General features: G+C 32.0%; 2 protein-coding genes and 1 non-coding gene across 4 annotated transcripts; 1 reads left to right on the top strand and 2 right to left on the bottom strand.

The window, feature by feature from the left end:
• Positions 1 to 350: 350 nt before the first annotated feature.
• On the bottom strand, positions 351 to 431 carry TRNAL-AAG (transfer RNA leucine (anticodon AAG)). The gene has a single exon. It is a non-coding gene; the product is annotated as a tRNA-Leu (tRNA).
• A 3,953-nt stretch (positions 432 to 4,384) lies between these two features.
• LOC107614300 (phytosulfokines 5) lies at positions 4,385 to 5,344 on the top strand. 2 transcript variants are annotated; one of them, XM_016316517.3, is made up of 3 exons: positions 4,385 to 4,623; positions 4,714 to 4,784; positions 4,992 to 5,344. In XM_016316517.3, exons 1-3 carry the CDS (start codon positions 4,509 to 4,511, stop codon positions 5,100 to 5,102), a joined length of 297 nt encoding a protein of 98 aa, XP_016172003.1. In that variant the 5' UTR covers positions 4,385 to 4,508; the 3' UTR covers positions 5,103 to 5,344. The 2 variants fall into 2 exon arrangements, with proteins under 2 accessions (XP_016172003.1, XP_016172004.1); XM_016316518.3 differs by having other exon boundaries at positions 4,392 to 4,623; positions 4,995 to 5,344.
• A 2,162-nt stretch (positions 5,345 to 7,506) lies between these two features.
• LOC107614326 (small ribosomal subunit protein eS27y) lies at positions 7,507 to 8,412 on the bottom strand. The gene is made up of 4 exons (XM_016316537.3): positions 8,291 to 8,412; positions 8,090 to 8,191; positions 7,966 to 7,994; positions 7,507 to 7,844 (listed from the first exon to the last, which is right to left on the bottom strand). Exons 1-4 carry the CDS (start codon positions 8,291 to 8,293, stop codon positions 7,718 to 7,720), a joined length of 261 nt encoding a protein of 86 aa, XP_016172023.1. The 5' UTR covers positions 8,294 to 8,412; the 3' UTR covers positions 7,507 to 7,717.
• Between the last annotated feature and the right edge of the window lie 5,277 nt (positions 8,413 to 13,689).

Raw genomic sequence — 13,689 nt, 5'->3', positions numbered from 1 at the left:
TTCGTAATTCTTTGTTTTTCCAAATAAAAACAATTTTTTTATGGTTGTAAGAAATTTCATGAAAAGAGAGAATGGAATAAAAACTAACAATACATAAGATATCAAGTTTCTGCTTTTCATTTTTTTTTTTAATTATTTTTGTCCATTTGGTGGTGGATTTAGATTTGTCCTTAAGTTCAGACAAATTTAATAAAATTTAAGAGAGCAAGTCCGTTGTTATGTTTCTTTTTTTGTCCATCAATAACCATATAATCAGATAAAGGAAGCCCATTACCTTTCTCGCATATTGAACAATATTGAAGTCCAAAAAAAAAAAAAGAAAAATATTGTATCTTACATAAAAAAATGATTGTTGAGAGTGGGATTTGAACCCACGCCCTTTCGGACCAGAACCTTAATCTGGCGCCTTAGACCAACTCGGCCATCTCAACTTCGATGTTAATTTGTTATATATTTTATAAATATTAATATTATTAAACGGAATTTCATCACGTGGCCATTGTTCTTGTCATGTTATACAAAAGAAAACACAAGTGAAATTATATTTAATCATGATAAACCTTATACAAATAATATATATAGCTGAAATGTGACCCAGCAAGGGTAGCACTAGCAAGTAATGCAGAGGCAGATGTTCACTTCTTCCTTTTCACTATTATTTAATTCGAATGTTAGTAAGAAATCATGAAATAACCATTAGTGGGTATTTATTTAGAATATTCCCGCTTTCCGTTATAATTCCTCTCCTACCATTGGCAAAGCCAATAGTATAGTTTGATGGCACATATTTTTGATACATGTAAAAAAATCCAATGTCGGAAAAGGAAAAGTGACCACTAACAAAAAAAATGCTACTAAGTTAAACTAACTAGAACTACGAACTATGCTCTATTTAATGAGGATCAAATCAAGATTGAAAAATTGCAACAGCAACAATAAATGCATATAGTTTGGTTTGAACTCTCTTGATTTGAATTTGAAAGTCTACTTGTTAATAAAAGAGAAGAGACAATTTGGGTCAAGGCCGTACATAGATAGCACAAAAGACAGGAACACCAGTTGACCTAAGCAAGCCTTAAATAGTTGACACGTGACATGTGTGTATATATATATATATATACACACACATGTCCCGCTTGATTATTCTGCTCCACCCGTTTGATCATCTGAACTCTGAAGAGATTCCTTGGAGTAGCTAGCTCTGCTAGTTTTATGAGATTCTTTAGGGTGAACTCTATGATGAAATAATTGCCACATTCTTGTCTTTGCTTTTAGGATGGGCCATCATATATATTGGGGAATCAAAAGTGTTCTAAATTTGCCTTAGTAATAATATAGTAGCAATAAGTTTAGAAAGTAAAAGATGATGTTTTAATGAGGACTAATATGGCATTAAGAATTATCAGAACCTAGCTATAATTACTAGTTTCTTAATCCTAATATCCATAATAAGATATGGACAAATTAAGTTTGGTATGTATGTGTTTTCTGGCACGCATGAGTTATGAACAATTGAACATGACTTGCCATACTAAGATACAGCAAAAATTTCAGACTGTTTAGTCAACACAATGACTTGTCCATTATTACTATGGTACTGTTGCATTTGTATTTTAGCTATATGCCATTTCCAATTATCAAATCAAATACCAACCATAACCATAACCTCTTTGCTTCACACTTTCATGTACCACCTTATTCCCATTTCTCAAGGGAATACATCCTTGTTTTTACATCCTTTAACTTTTTCTTTGTCTTCCTCAAACAGGTTATTGTTAGTTTGACCATGGAATGAAATCCATTCACCCTTTTTTACCTTATTTTCATAACTTTTCACTCTTTCACTAATGCTTGGTAAACTTACTTTCTTCACATAGTGCGTGGATTCAACAATGAGTCACAACTCAGAATTACTATAAAAAAATTTTACAGCCACCATTTAACCGTAAATCAATAACTACTCAAGTAAATTGTCTTCATATGAAAACGATATATGAAAACTGTTAGATGATCTGTGACATATTTACTAAATATTCATTTAACAATTTTTATCAATCATTTTTATATAAGATAATTTCATGTGAGTAGTTCTAAATATTTATCATTTTAATCCACCGATTTTTATTTTCTCTTAATATATTCCTTCTCTTTTTTTCTGGATGATAATATGATACATATAGTGGAATAATATAGCATTTAAAGAATAAAGAACTATATAGAGCTATCACATTATGGTTTAAGGCACGTAATGTTAACTAATCAAGCTTTAGAATAATCCAAGTCAGTTCCCAAAGGAATTGATCTCTAACCTGTGTATTATTAAAGAATATATGAATACTCAAATATATATATATATATATATATATATATATATATATATATATATATATATGCCGAAACTCAATTCCGACAATGGCTTCTTTTCCTTTAAATTGTTTATTACGCTTAGAGCAAGAGACAGAAAGATTTAAATCTTCCAAAAGAGGAGCAAAATCTAGGCTTCAAATCTGGCTCTAAATTAATATACACTATTGGTTCCACAAATCACAATAAGACCCGCTAACTCGAAATTCCAAAGTGGAGCAACAACGTAGTAGTATGCAACAACTTTACGCAATTTCCTATACATATATAACATAACACATACACCTTGCACTCTGCGAGGGAATATTAATTGGAATCTGCCATTTTTTTTAGATGCACATTAGCAAGTGATGAAGCACTATCAGTATTAAAATTAAATAAATCAATTCAGCTTTATATGAAGACTTATCCAAGGTTCATAAGTTTGCCAAGTATCACAAATGAACATTACATGGTGAATTAAAGTACAAATATATAATTAATAAAATGAATAATTAAGCTCGATCATAATTGAAATGTATTTGGAAGCATGCATATATATGAGAACCGTGTCTATCAATGATTTAATATAATACTGCCAATGAAGATAAGAAGAAAGTCATTGCTTGCATGTGTGTATGTGTGTGTGTCTCTTCCTCATTCTCTTCTTTATATATATATATATATATATATATATATATATATATATATATATATATATATATATATATATATATATATATATATTCTGATGTGGCACTACAAATGGTGGCTTTGCCACTGATTTTGTTTTAATTACCAAGTGGAGAGGCAACTTCGAAGCATTCTATTCATTTTTTAGTATCTGAAAATTTCTCAAGACTGATTTTATTTGGCCTCTATAACTCTTAGAATTTAATAAGTTTAAAAACTTGATCTATGACATTTGTAACAAGACGAAGAACGTGTAGTAGAAGTTATTAGTTGAGAATCGTTAGATGATTTCACATATTTGACTAAATTATTATCTAACGATTCTCAACTAGCAACTTCACATAAAAACAACTGCATGTTAGTTTTTACTTTGTAATAAACCTGAATTAATATTTTTTATTAGATATAATATATATGATAAGCGCACAAAAAAATGCACCTTTAGTTATAATATATGATATTAAAGTTTTAATGACTAAAAATCTAAAATTAATTTTTTATTGACTTTAAAAGAATAAAATTTTAATATAAAGCAAATAAAAAAAACATATATAAAATTTACACAAACTAAAAAATAAATTCTTGTGTGAAGAAGTGTGTTGGACATATAAATAATTATATATCTATTTTTATCAGGTAAATGATAGTTTTTTGCTTTGATTTAATTCAATCTTTTAAGATGAGTTCTTGTGATGCCTTAAATAACAAGGCAACTTCAAAATCAGAACAAAAAAATAGATGGCATGGTGATGAAGATTTTGGCAAAGGTGAAGAGTTTAATAGTTAAGAGAGGAGGGTTGGACAACAGCTGTCAGCAAGTCCTGATCAAAGGTTGACTTTTTGTTGACAGTGTGAAAAGAGTGCCACTATCTGCATTGATGTGGATTTTTAGGCAGTGTGTGACTGTGTTGCTTTGGACCACTGCTATGGCAGACAATGACTAAAGCACCTTTCACTTGCTACCATCAAATTGTGGTCCTGTCTTCTCTGGTCTCATCACACACTACTACCATGAACACTAGTTTATTAAGAGAGAATGATAATATAGTAAAGTCTACTCATCTAAAATTGTTTTCATGTGAAAAAAAAACTAAGATGTTAATATATATTATGTTAAGTAATTTGACTATACATATTAAATTGTCTGACAATTTTAAATTATCATCTTTACATGAAGATATTTTTAGATAAATAAGTCTCGGTATGATATGGCTATTAAGTATTGACACATATGCTAATAAAGAAGCAAATAGAGAGGATGATGATGGTGAGTGGGGCCATGTTGTAGTGAGGTTTTTTTTTTTAAATGGAAAAAAATTGCCTCATTTTTTTAGGAACCTTCATGTGAACAACAGTGTACTACTTTAATTAATTTGCTTGCATGATATGTGTGTGTATTTATATCCACTTTCTGCAACCTCTTTCTTTCAACACACACCTATCTATCCATTCCTCTATACTCTGCAGTTTGAATGATAATCATGATGAAGCCAACTCTTCACTATGGACTCTTTCTCCTTTTCTTTTTCCTTTTCTTTCAAGTTTTCTCATCAAAGCTAGAGGCTCGTCCACTTATCACTCAGCAAGGTACTAATAAGCACTATTTGGTAGCTCTCAGTTATTTTGATTATGTGTCTGTTGAATGTTATTTGACCAAGTGGAACTTGCTTTCTTCAGGGGAAAACAGAATATTGGATGGATCCTCTGGAGAAAGCTTTGTTTTTCAGGAAGGTGGTGAATCTTCCAAGGTAAATCCTAAATTGAAACACATAAGAAATGTTTCTAAACATAATTCATTGTATTAGAGTGTAAACGAAGCTCGCGCAACATTCAAATCCAATTTTCAATAGATGATATGTCGGCACAGAATACGATAATAACTGCTGATAAAATAATATTGCTGTTGAAGTTGAACTATACCTTACTATTATTATGTTTGCTTAATTGGAATCTAGCAGCTGCTGGGGGTGGAGGAATGCAATAGTGAAGATGAAGAATGCTTGATGAGAAGAATGACTTTAGAAGCTCACATAGATTACATCTATACCCAGCACCACAAGCCTTGATTATCTCAGATCTTCAATGACTACTATCTTCCATATATGGCTTAGATGTGTTAAAATAGGATATTTGTATCTACTATTTGCTTTGTTATCACTACCATACTTGGGGCTTTGCACTAAGCTTATTATTAAAGTGGTATATGTGTCATAACAAATGCAACTGATGCTGAACATGTATAGAAGAAACCATGACTATTATTACTTTATTAGGTATATAATGTTATGTAACATGTGATGACTAATAATTAGTTCATCCAATATGGGCTCCTTTAATGGTTTTGAAGTTTGATCTTTGGAATTTGGAGTGAAGAAAATTATTAACAAGTATATGAATAATCAATATATGTATTTATAGGTTTTATTTTTATTTTTATTTTTTTCCTAGTTTCCCATCTATTTTTTTATTACATAACCAAAGTCCAAGTAGGAAACTATATTCCTTTTAACTAACTTGATTTGGCCATTTCCGTTTGCCAAGCTTACTGTGCCATGTAAAAGTTCAACCAATTATTATCTTCGAATTTGGGGTTGGTTCTACATTTCTAGATTTCTTATGTAAAAGTCAAACAAAGTCATGACATGTTTATTTTATTCCACGATGTTATAGTGGTGGTTTATTTTATATCTCACTTCAAAAGCAGGACAGCATGGAAAGAATTTGTGTTTTCAATTTATGTCACCGTGAATGATATTGCATTTGGGTTTGCTCAATTTTGGCATTATAGCTTAAATAGAATTTTTACAGTGATTATCTTATGTCTAGTAGCATGTAAAGTTATAATGGTGGATTCAAAACAGAAAAAAGTCACGCGCCGAAAGCAGTGCTACGAATATTTGTACAAAAGAAAATAAATAAAAGCAAAGGATGGGTAAAGCTAAACAAGCATATTTGCGCAAAGGTAGAAAAACTATATGAGATTAGCCTATCAAATGCAAGCCTTGCATCATCGCCTTATTAATAGACAAAAAAAGAGAGAGGAAATTATCTTTATTTAACTTGTTCATGAAAATTGAGAAGCATCCTGGCCAGTTTCTTTTTCCTTGCTTTTCAAGAAACTCATGTACACCGATCATTAACACAAGAATGCTGAATTGCTGATCATCATCTACATTCGAATTAACACCCTACTTGTTTTTTAATTGGATTTAAATATATAGTAATTCCTTTGGTGAAACCACATGTACAGTCGACTTCACGTGAAATTGATTGCTGAGAACCGTTAGATGAAAATTTAGTCAAATCATTTAACAACCCTCAGTTATCAACTTCACGTGAAGTCGACTGCACCTAAGTTTCCACCAATTCCTTTCTTACCTTGTTTGTAAAAAAGAGATGATTAACCTCTAGGAAGTTGGCAACCTCCTCAAAATAGTTGAGCAAAGGTACAATGTAAACCGAGGGCAAATAGTTTGGAGTTTGAAAGGAACCTTTAAAAACCACCAACCATCAGTCCATCACCCATACAAAACTTTTTAACATTTAGGCTTCGCAGATTTGATAAGAGTTTTCATAGCAAAGCGCACTCTTCATTGTAGCAAAATGTACACACGCGATACCAATAAAGGTAGGATAGGATACATAATTTTTTCTGCCCGATCCATATTAAAAAACTAACTTTTTTGACAAATTACAGTGTCCTCGTTACTCTATTAAATTCTTAATACAATTCCTTGTCTCCCATGGGTTTTTCACTTTTTCTAATTAAATGTTAGAAAAAGAATGATAAATTATGGTTGATATTGGAAAACTCATAACAAGTCCACAAGGGAAAGAATTAAGTTTAAAATGATGGAATTCAAATGAAAAATTAGAAAACCAGTATATCAGTAGATGTATAGAAGTGGTAAATATTTAGACTTTCAAATAATTGAAGTGGCAAATTTTAAATCTTAATGCGTAAAGACTTAACTTCCGGAAATTCTTAATGCTATGGGTATAACTAGGATTAGCAAAACTTCATAATTTAATATCCATGATATACCTTGTCTATCATAACATGCATTTGGCATTTATGTTAAAAAAATGGCAAAAACTAGGACTGCTTGTTATTCAGCAAAGACCGAATTAATGAGAAGCTAATCTTCTTCATAACTTAAGAAGTCAAGCAAACAAAGAAGAAATCTCTAATTATAGAGGCAAGTTTCACCTTGAGCCCTGAATTGTAAAGAAATATAGAGCAATACTTCTCGCTCACACTGCTCTTACTAAAGCAGCCAGTAACCCCTTCACCCTACGGCCACCCTAACTCAAGAGGGAAGCACTATGCCTTAGGCGCATCATCAAGCAAATCCCCATTGCTTGTGTTCAACAAACAAGCCAAATATAAATAAGATTAAAACCCACCCAGAAAAGCATAAAAATACATATAAGAATCAGAGTAATATGAATCCAACATGTAAGATAAAATTAAAAATCTACCAAAATCATATGCAATATCATGAAAAGACTAAGTAGTATCATCAAGTTCTAGAGAAAGTTGTAGAACAAAGAGTCTTACAATTTAACAAAACTAAACATAAATATACCATAAACAGTTAAACAAAGACAGAAGGCATTGATCCTATCTTAGAAAAGCAAAACTTTCAAGAACTAAAAAGCAAAAAGATGTCACACCGATTTAATCCCCCTTCTTCCTAAAAGAGCAGCCCTCGGTCAGCCTCGCTCGGCCGCCTGTCGGCTGGCACAATACTGTCTGGCAGTTTCCGCACACCACGACGGTCTGAGAGTGGCTGAATACAGTGGTACTGCATCCAATCACAAATTTGGGGCGAAAACAGTTAAAACTAATTCAAGTGATTTAAAGAAAATTAGATATCACTAAATAAAAATCAACAAAAAAAAAAAAGGCAGAATCATCCAACTTACATGTTGAAACAACCTTGGCACTTCACATCCTGCAACAATAAAACGGGAAAACAAGAGACATAAAAGCTTGTTAGAGAAACAAATAACCGAAAAAAATAGGGAAAGATAATAAGAGAGAAAATACCATGAAGAAAGAGTTAGGAGATTGAACAAGACGCTTGAGTTTGTGTTTCCTCTTCTCAAGCTCAGCTGGAGGGTTAAGCAAATCGATGTCATTCTGAAGAACCTACTCAATCCACATAAAATTTCAGTTATTCAAAGAAACCACGTGGATAATCAAGAACAATTACGGATCTAATGAAATGCGAGGAAGAAGGACACTCACCATGATGGCTGCGGCACAGGATTTCGAAACCTTTCAGAGAAACCCTAATTGGGAGTAGAGTGCAACACCAACAAACTAAAACACTGTCTTCGGCGTTTGTGAATCAAAAACCAAATATTACTCCAAAATAGGGAAACAAAAACCCATGCATACAGAGGGTTTGGTTTTACACGCGGCCCAACATGTAACTGGCCCAAAATATAATAGTAAAGGTTTTATGAAGGTTAGGTCCAAAAACAGTTTTAACATAAGTAATGACCAAAACGAGGTTTATGAATTTAATTGATATAGAAGATATTACAAAACAATAGAAGATATTATAACCTAGTGTAGTTGCTAGGTTTGTGGTGGGGGGTGTTAAAAAAATTAAAAAGATATTATAACCCAAAAAATATATAGAAGAGAATCCCTCTATGTATATTCGTTCTGTATATATGAATATGTTGGGTATGACCAAGATGCTAAGATCATTGTCTTTTATAATTTGTATTTTTTTTCTATGAATAAAAATAATTATATTTTTATTATAAATTTGATTATTTTATTATAATTGTAAGACCAACAATTTTAAAAAAATTTATTATGAGCTAATTTTAATTTATTTATTTATTAAAGATTTTATTTTTATAAACCATTTTATTAAAAGTAACTAAATTATGTTTTAATAATTAAAATAAAAACTTTACTTAATTTTTTAATTATTGAATAATTTTTTATATTTAAACTATAAAATTTAGTAATTATAAAATAATAAGAATTTTATGTGACTTAATTTAAATAATTAAAATTTTAAAATTTAATATTTTAATTTTTATAAATAAAAAATTAATTATATTATCTCTAATTTTAAATTAAAATACTTGATAAAAAACTAATTAATAAATTAATAATTAAATAATATTAAAAGATTAAATTAAATTTTTAATTAATTATCTATATCCCTAATTTTATTAAGAGGAATGCTAGAGAGCCAACAAAATTTATGATGTGGAATTATCAATTAGCCATTATCAATAACTTTTTAATAATGTAAAATGACATCATTAGATGTAGAATTACTCATTTTTCTTTTAATAATTAAGTACTGGCCAAATTTTAATAAAAGTGCTAACCTTAAACTTTCTCTTTTATTAAAATTTTCTACACTATCATATCACTAACCCTTTTACCCCATGTCTCACCGTCGCTCACCCTAATTCTAAACCCTCAAATCTCTTAGCTACACAGACATTATGTGTAACTTTTGAAACGGGCTTCGTTAATAGCCTTCTTGCACCGTTGATTTAATCATCATCATCATCATTATTATTATTATTTGTAAATATGAGTACTCCATCCAGTCGCACACACACGCACTAAATTTGGTGTTGATGTCGGTGCTTGCGACGATGACAATGAAAGCTTCTATTGTGGAAGAGTTTTGATGAATTTTACTGGCTTAGTAGTTGCCTCTAATTATTTTTATATATTATGAGATTTGAGAGAGAGAGAGCAGAAGAGGGAAGAGAGGGCTCGGGGAAGAGAAAGGGAGAAGAGGAAGGAAGAGTGTCGCCGGAGGAAAGGGGACCGTCGCCACTTCTTGTCACGCCCTGCTGCGCTGTCATCACTGTCCGTCGTGCCGCCACCACGCCATGTCACCGTCAGAAACAGAACCGTGAAGGAGAAGGACGCAAGCAGGAGCCGACAAGAGAGAGAGCGCGCGCATGCGAGGGAAGGGCGGCGTTGCTGTCGCCGCTGTCGATGAGCTGCCGCCGTCGATGAGCTGCCGCCGTTGAGCCGCTGCAACCCGTCGCGTCTATCACCGCCATGCCCTTCCCCACCGCTGAACCGTCTTTGATGATGGAGACCCTGTCGCTGAGCTGCTGAGCCGCTGTTGCCGCCGTTGGGTTTGCCGGGAGGAGGAGCTCGAACGGGAGTGAGAGAGAACAAGGAGGTTGCCGTCGCGGGTGTCACTACCGGAGGAGGAAGAAGCCTCCTCGCTATTCTGGCCGCCGGGAGCAGTCCTGTGGCCACTGAAACTGCTGCCCGGACTGCCGCTTCTTGGTCCAGTTTCTTCTTAGTTGAAGGCTTTTTGTTTCAAAAAGTTCTTTTGTTACTGTTCTGTTATCTTAGTTGAGATTTTGCGGCGGTATTTATTATATGATTTGTTGGGTATATTAGTATGCGAAGATGACAAAATCTTATATTTGTGTAGTGGTTTCGAGGCACGATTAGATCGATTTTTTTAGAGAGATATTTGTCTCACACTTAGTTGCTATAGGGTTGATGACAATACTCTCCCAGGATACAATGAAACCTAAGAATTTCTTAATTAGCAATAGTAAGAAATTATTAACTCTCTTGAACAAAGAAAATTTCTTAATAGTTGATTAAAATGTACACTTAGTACTTCAATTTCTGAAATAGTGGACAAGGACTTATTTATACATATTGCACGTAGCAATTATGATTAGTTACGTATACAAATGGTTGTGTCTTTTCTATTGCCAATAGATACAATGTTTTGAACATATACAACTCTTAAAGAGTTGTGTCCCTTTAGCCAATAGACATAATGTTTTGAACATACACAATCCTTAAAAGGTTGTGTCCCTTCAACTAAATGGTACTAAACGGTTAGTAACCGTTTATTAATATTAATAATAATATCAATAATATTAATTAATCAAATTTGTAAATACCCTTCAATCCCCCACAATTTACAAAATTTTAAATGTCATACAAGTATATGCCTAAAGAATGTGTCACTAAGATTAAACATTCTTTTAGTGTAAATTTTAAAGTTATAACGAAGTAATAGGTGTCTAATCGATTAAACCTATTCTCCATATGCTAATACCAAAAATCACGCACATTACTTATACCCTCCAAGTTCAAGAGTTTACAATTTTAAACACTTATATGGCCTTGTGCTCATCCTGGTTTCATGAATATTTACGAGAATAAAACCTCTAAAATTCTCGATTAGAGCGGCACCACTCTTATATTCATATAGGTGGAATCTTTTGATAGATAATATTATCATTCCATTAAGAGTTTAAACTCACACTCCTAATTTATTATAAATAGCACTAAATCCTATACCTTAGTGCTCCAATTGCTAAATAACTTGTTATTACCCATTAAACCTTGCAACTAGTGGTCTACTAGAATAAGGTTGAGTTCCCATCATTTAGCAATAATAGGTTTTAATCCCATTTTAGCAGTAGTTTCTTTGATTTTATCCCTTGACAAATCTTTAGTCAAAGGGTCTGCTAAATTTCCTTGAGATCTTACATAAGTAATGGTAATTACACCATCATCTATTAGTTGCCTCACAAACTCATGTCTCAAACTTATATGTCTAGACTTTCCATTATAAACCTTATTATATGCTCGAGACATGGTTGATTCACTATCATAGAAGATTGAAATGGCTGTCATCTGCTGTGGCCACAGCTTTATATCATATAACAAATTTCTTAACAATTCCGCTTCTTTACCTGCGGCTGATAAAGCTACAAATTCAGCCTCCATAGTAGAATGTGTAATACATGTTTGTTTCTTTGAGGCCCAACTTATTACTCAACCACATATGGTGAAAATCCATCCTGAAGTGGATTTGTTATCACTAAGATTTGTAATCCAACTTGCGTCAGAATAACCTTCTAAAACTGTGGGATAATCACTATAATGTAATCCCAAGTATATGGTTTTCTTGAGATAACCAAGAACTCTTGTTATAGCTTTCCAGTGTTGATTGTTAGGCTTTCCTGTAAACCTTGATAATTTACACACCGCAAATGCTATATCAAGTCTAGTACAATGCATTGCATACATTAAACTTCCTATAGCACTAGCATGTTCTAATTGTGCTATAGGTCTTCCTATGTTTTCTTCTAATTTAAGATTAGGATAATAGGACGTATTGGATTCTTTAATTGTGAGATGATCAAACTTTTCCAATACCTTTTTGATATAATGAGATTGACTTCAAGTAAAGCCAACTTCATTCTTATGCACTTTTATGCCTAATATTGTATCAACTTCATTCAAATCCTTCATCTTAAATTTAGAAGTTAGATACACCTTCGTTATATGAATTCCTTCTAAATTTATTCTGATGATTAACATATCATCAACATATAAACAAATAATTACTCCATAATTTTTAGTAAATTTTGAGTAAATACATTTATCCGCACTATTATGTGAGAAGCCATTTGATAACACCACTGAATCAAACTTCCCATGACATTGTTTAGGCGCTTGTTTTAGCCCATACAAAGACCTAATTAATTTGAAAACTTTCTTTTTATTTTTGGGTAGCACATAGCTTTCTGGTTGCTCCATATATATTTCTTGTAAAATGTTAGTATCATTTTGGGGATATTCTAAATTAGAAGTTGAATAATTGATAAATTTATTTTCAATAAATTATACCTCTCTTAATTCAACAACTACATTAGACACTAAGTCAAATATTTATATGCTTTAGAATTTTGAGCATATCCTATAAAAGTGCCTTTTATGGCTCTTGACCCCAATTTGGTTCTCTTTTGATCAAGAACTCGATAAAAGGCTAAACACCCCCACACTTTAAGATAATTTAATTAGGTTTCTTTCCTTTCCAAATTTCATAAGGAGAAACCTTTCTATGTCTTGATGGTATCCTATTATGGATATTACATGATGTCAACAATGCTTCACCCACAAATTGTAAGCCAATTTTGCATTTAGTAACATTGAATTAACCATATCCACTAAAGTACGGTTTTTTCTTTTCGACTAACCATTTTGTTGCAGAGTATATGGAGCGGAAGATTGATGCACAATACTATGTAATTCACAAAAGTGATCAAATTCATTAAAAAAATAAAAAATATTCTTCACCTTGCAGTGATTCAGGGATCACCACTTATAGATCACGAAGTCTAATTACAAGGATTTATAATTCATGAATTTGATCCATAATATCATTCATAATAAATTCGAAATATTTTATCATAATAAATTTATCTGTTCCTTGTCGTTTAGTATTGTACTTTTCTTCTAAAGATTTTCAAATCTCCAATGGTGATTGAATTAATATATGACCTCAACATGCAAAAGTATCTTCATCACATTTCTTCTTCAATTGAACAATCTCTTTTTCCTCTTTTAGTGTGCAATTTTTCAGCAGCATTGACAATTGATGTAGTCTTTGGGTCAATCACATATGCAAGATTGAGAACTGAAAGAAGAAATATCATTTTGTCCTTCCAACGATTGAAGTTTGTTCCATCTAAGCGATCTAACTTGACAAACTCTTGATTCATGACCTTGAACGTGGTGTTTTGATCTTGTGCCATCTTCAAGTAATATCTCTCTAAAATTGTTGAGTATATTAGTATGAGAAGATGACAAAATCTTATATTTGT

Source organism: Arachis ipaensis, chromosome B8 (genome assembly GCF_059453495.1).
Source record: "Arachis ipaensis isolate K30076 ecotype BB chromosome B8, ASM5945349v1, whole genome shotgun sequence".
Taxonomy (NCBI): domain Eukaryota; kingdom Viridiplantae; phylum Streptophyta; class Magnoliopsida; order Fabales; family Fabaceae; genus Arachis; species Arachis ipaensis.
This window is presented reverse-complemented; position numbering and strand designations above follow the sequence as displayed.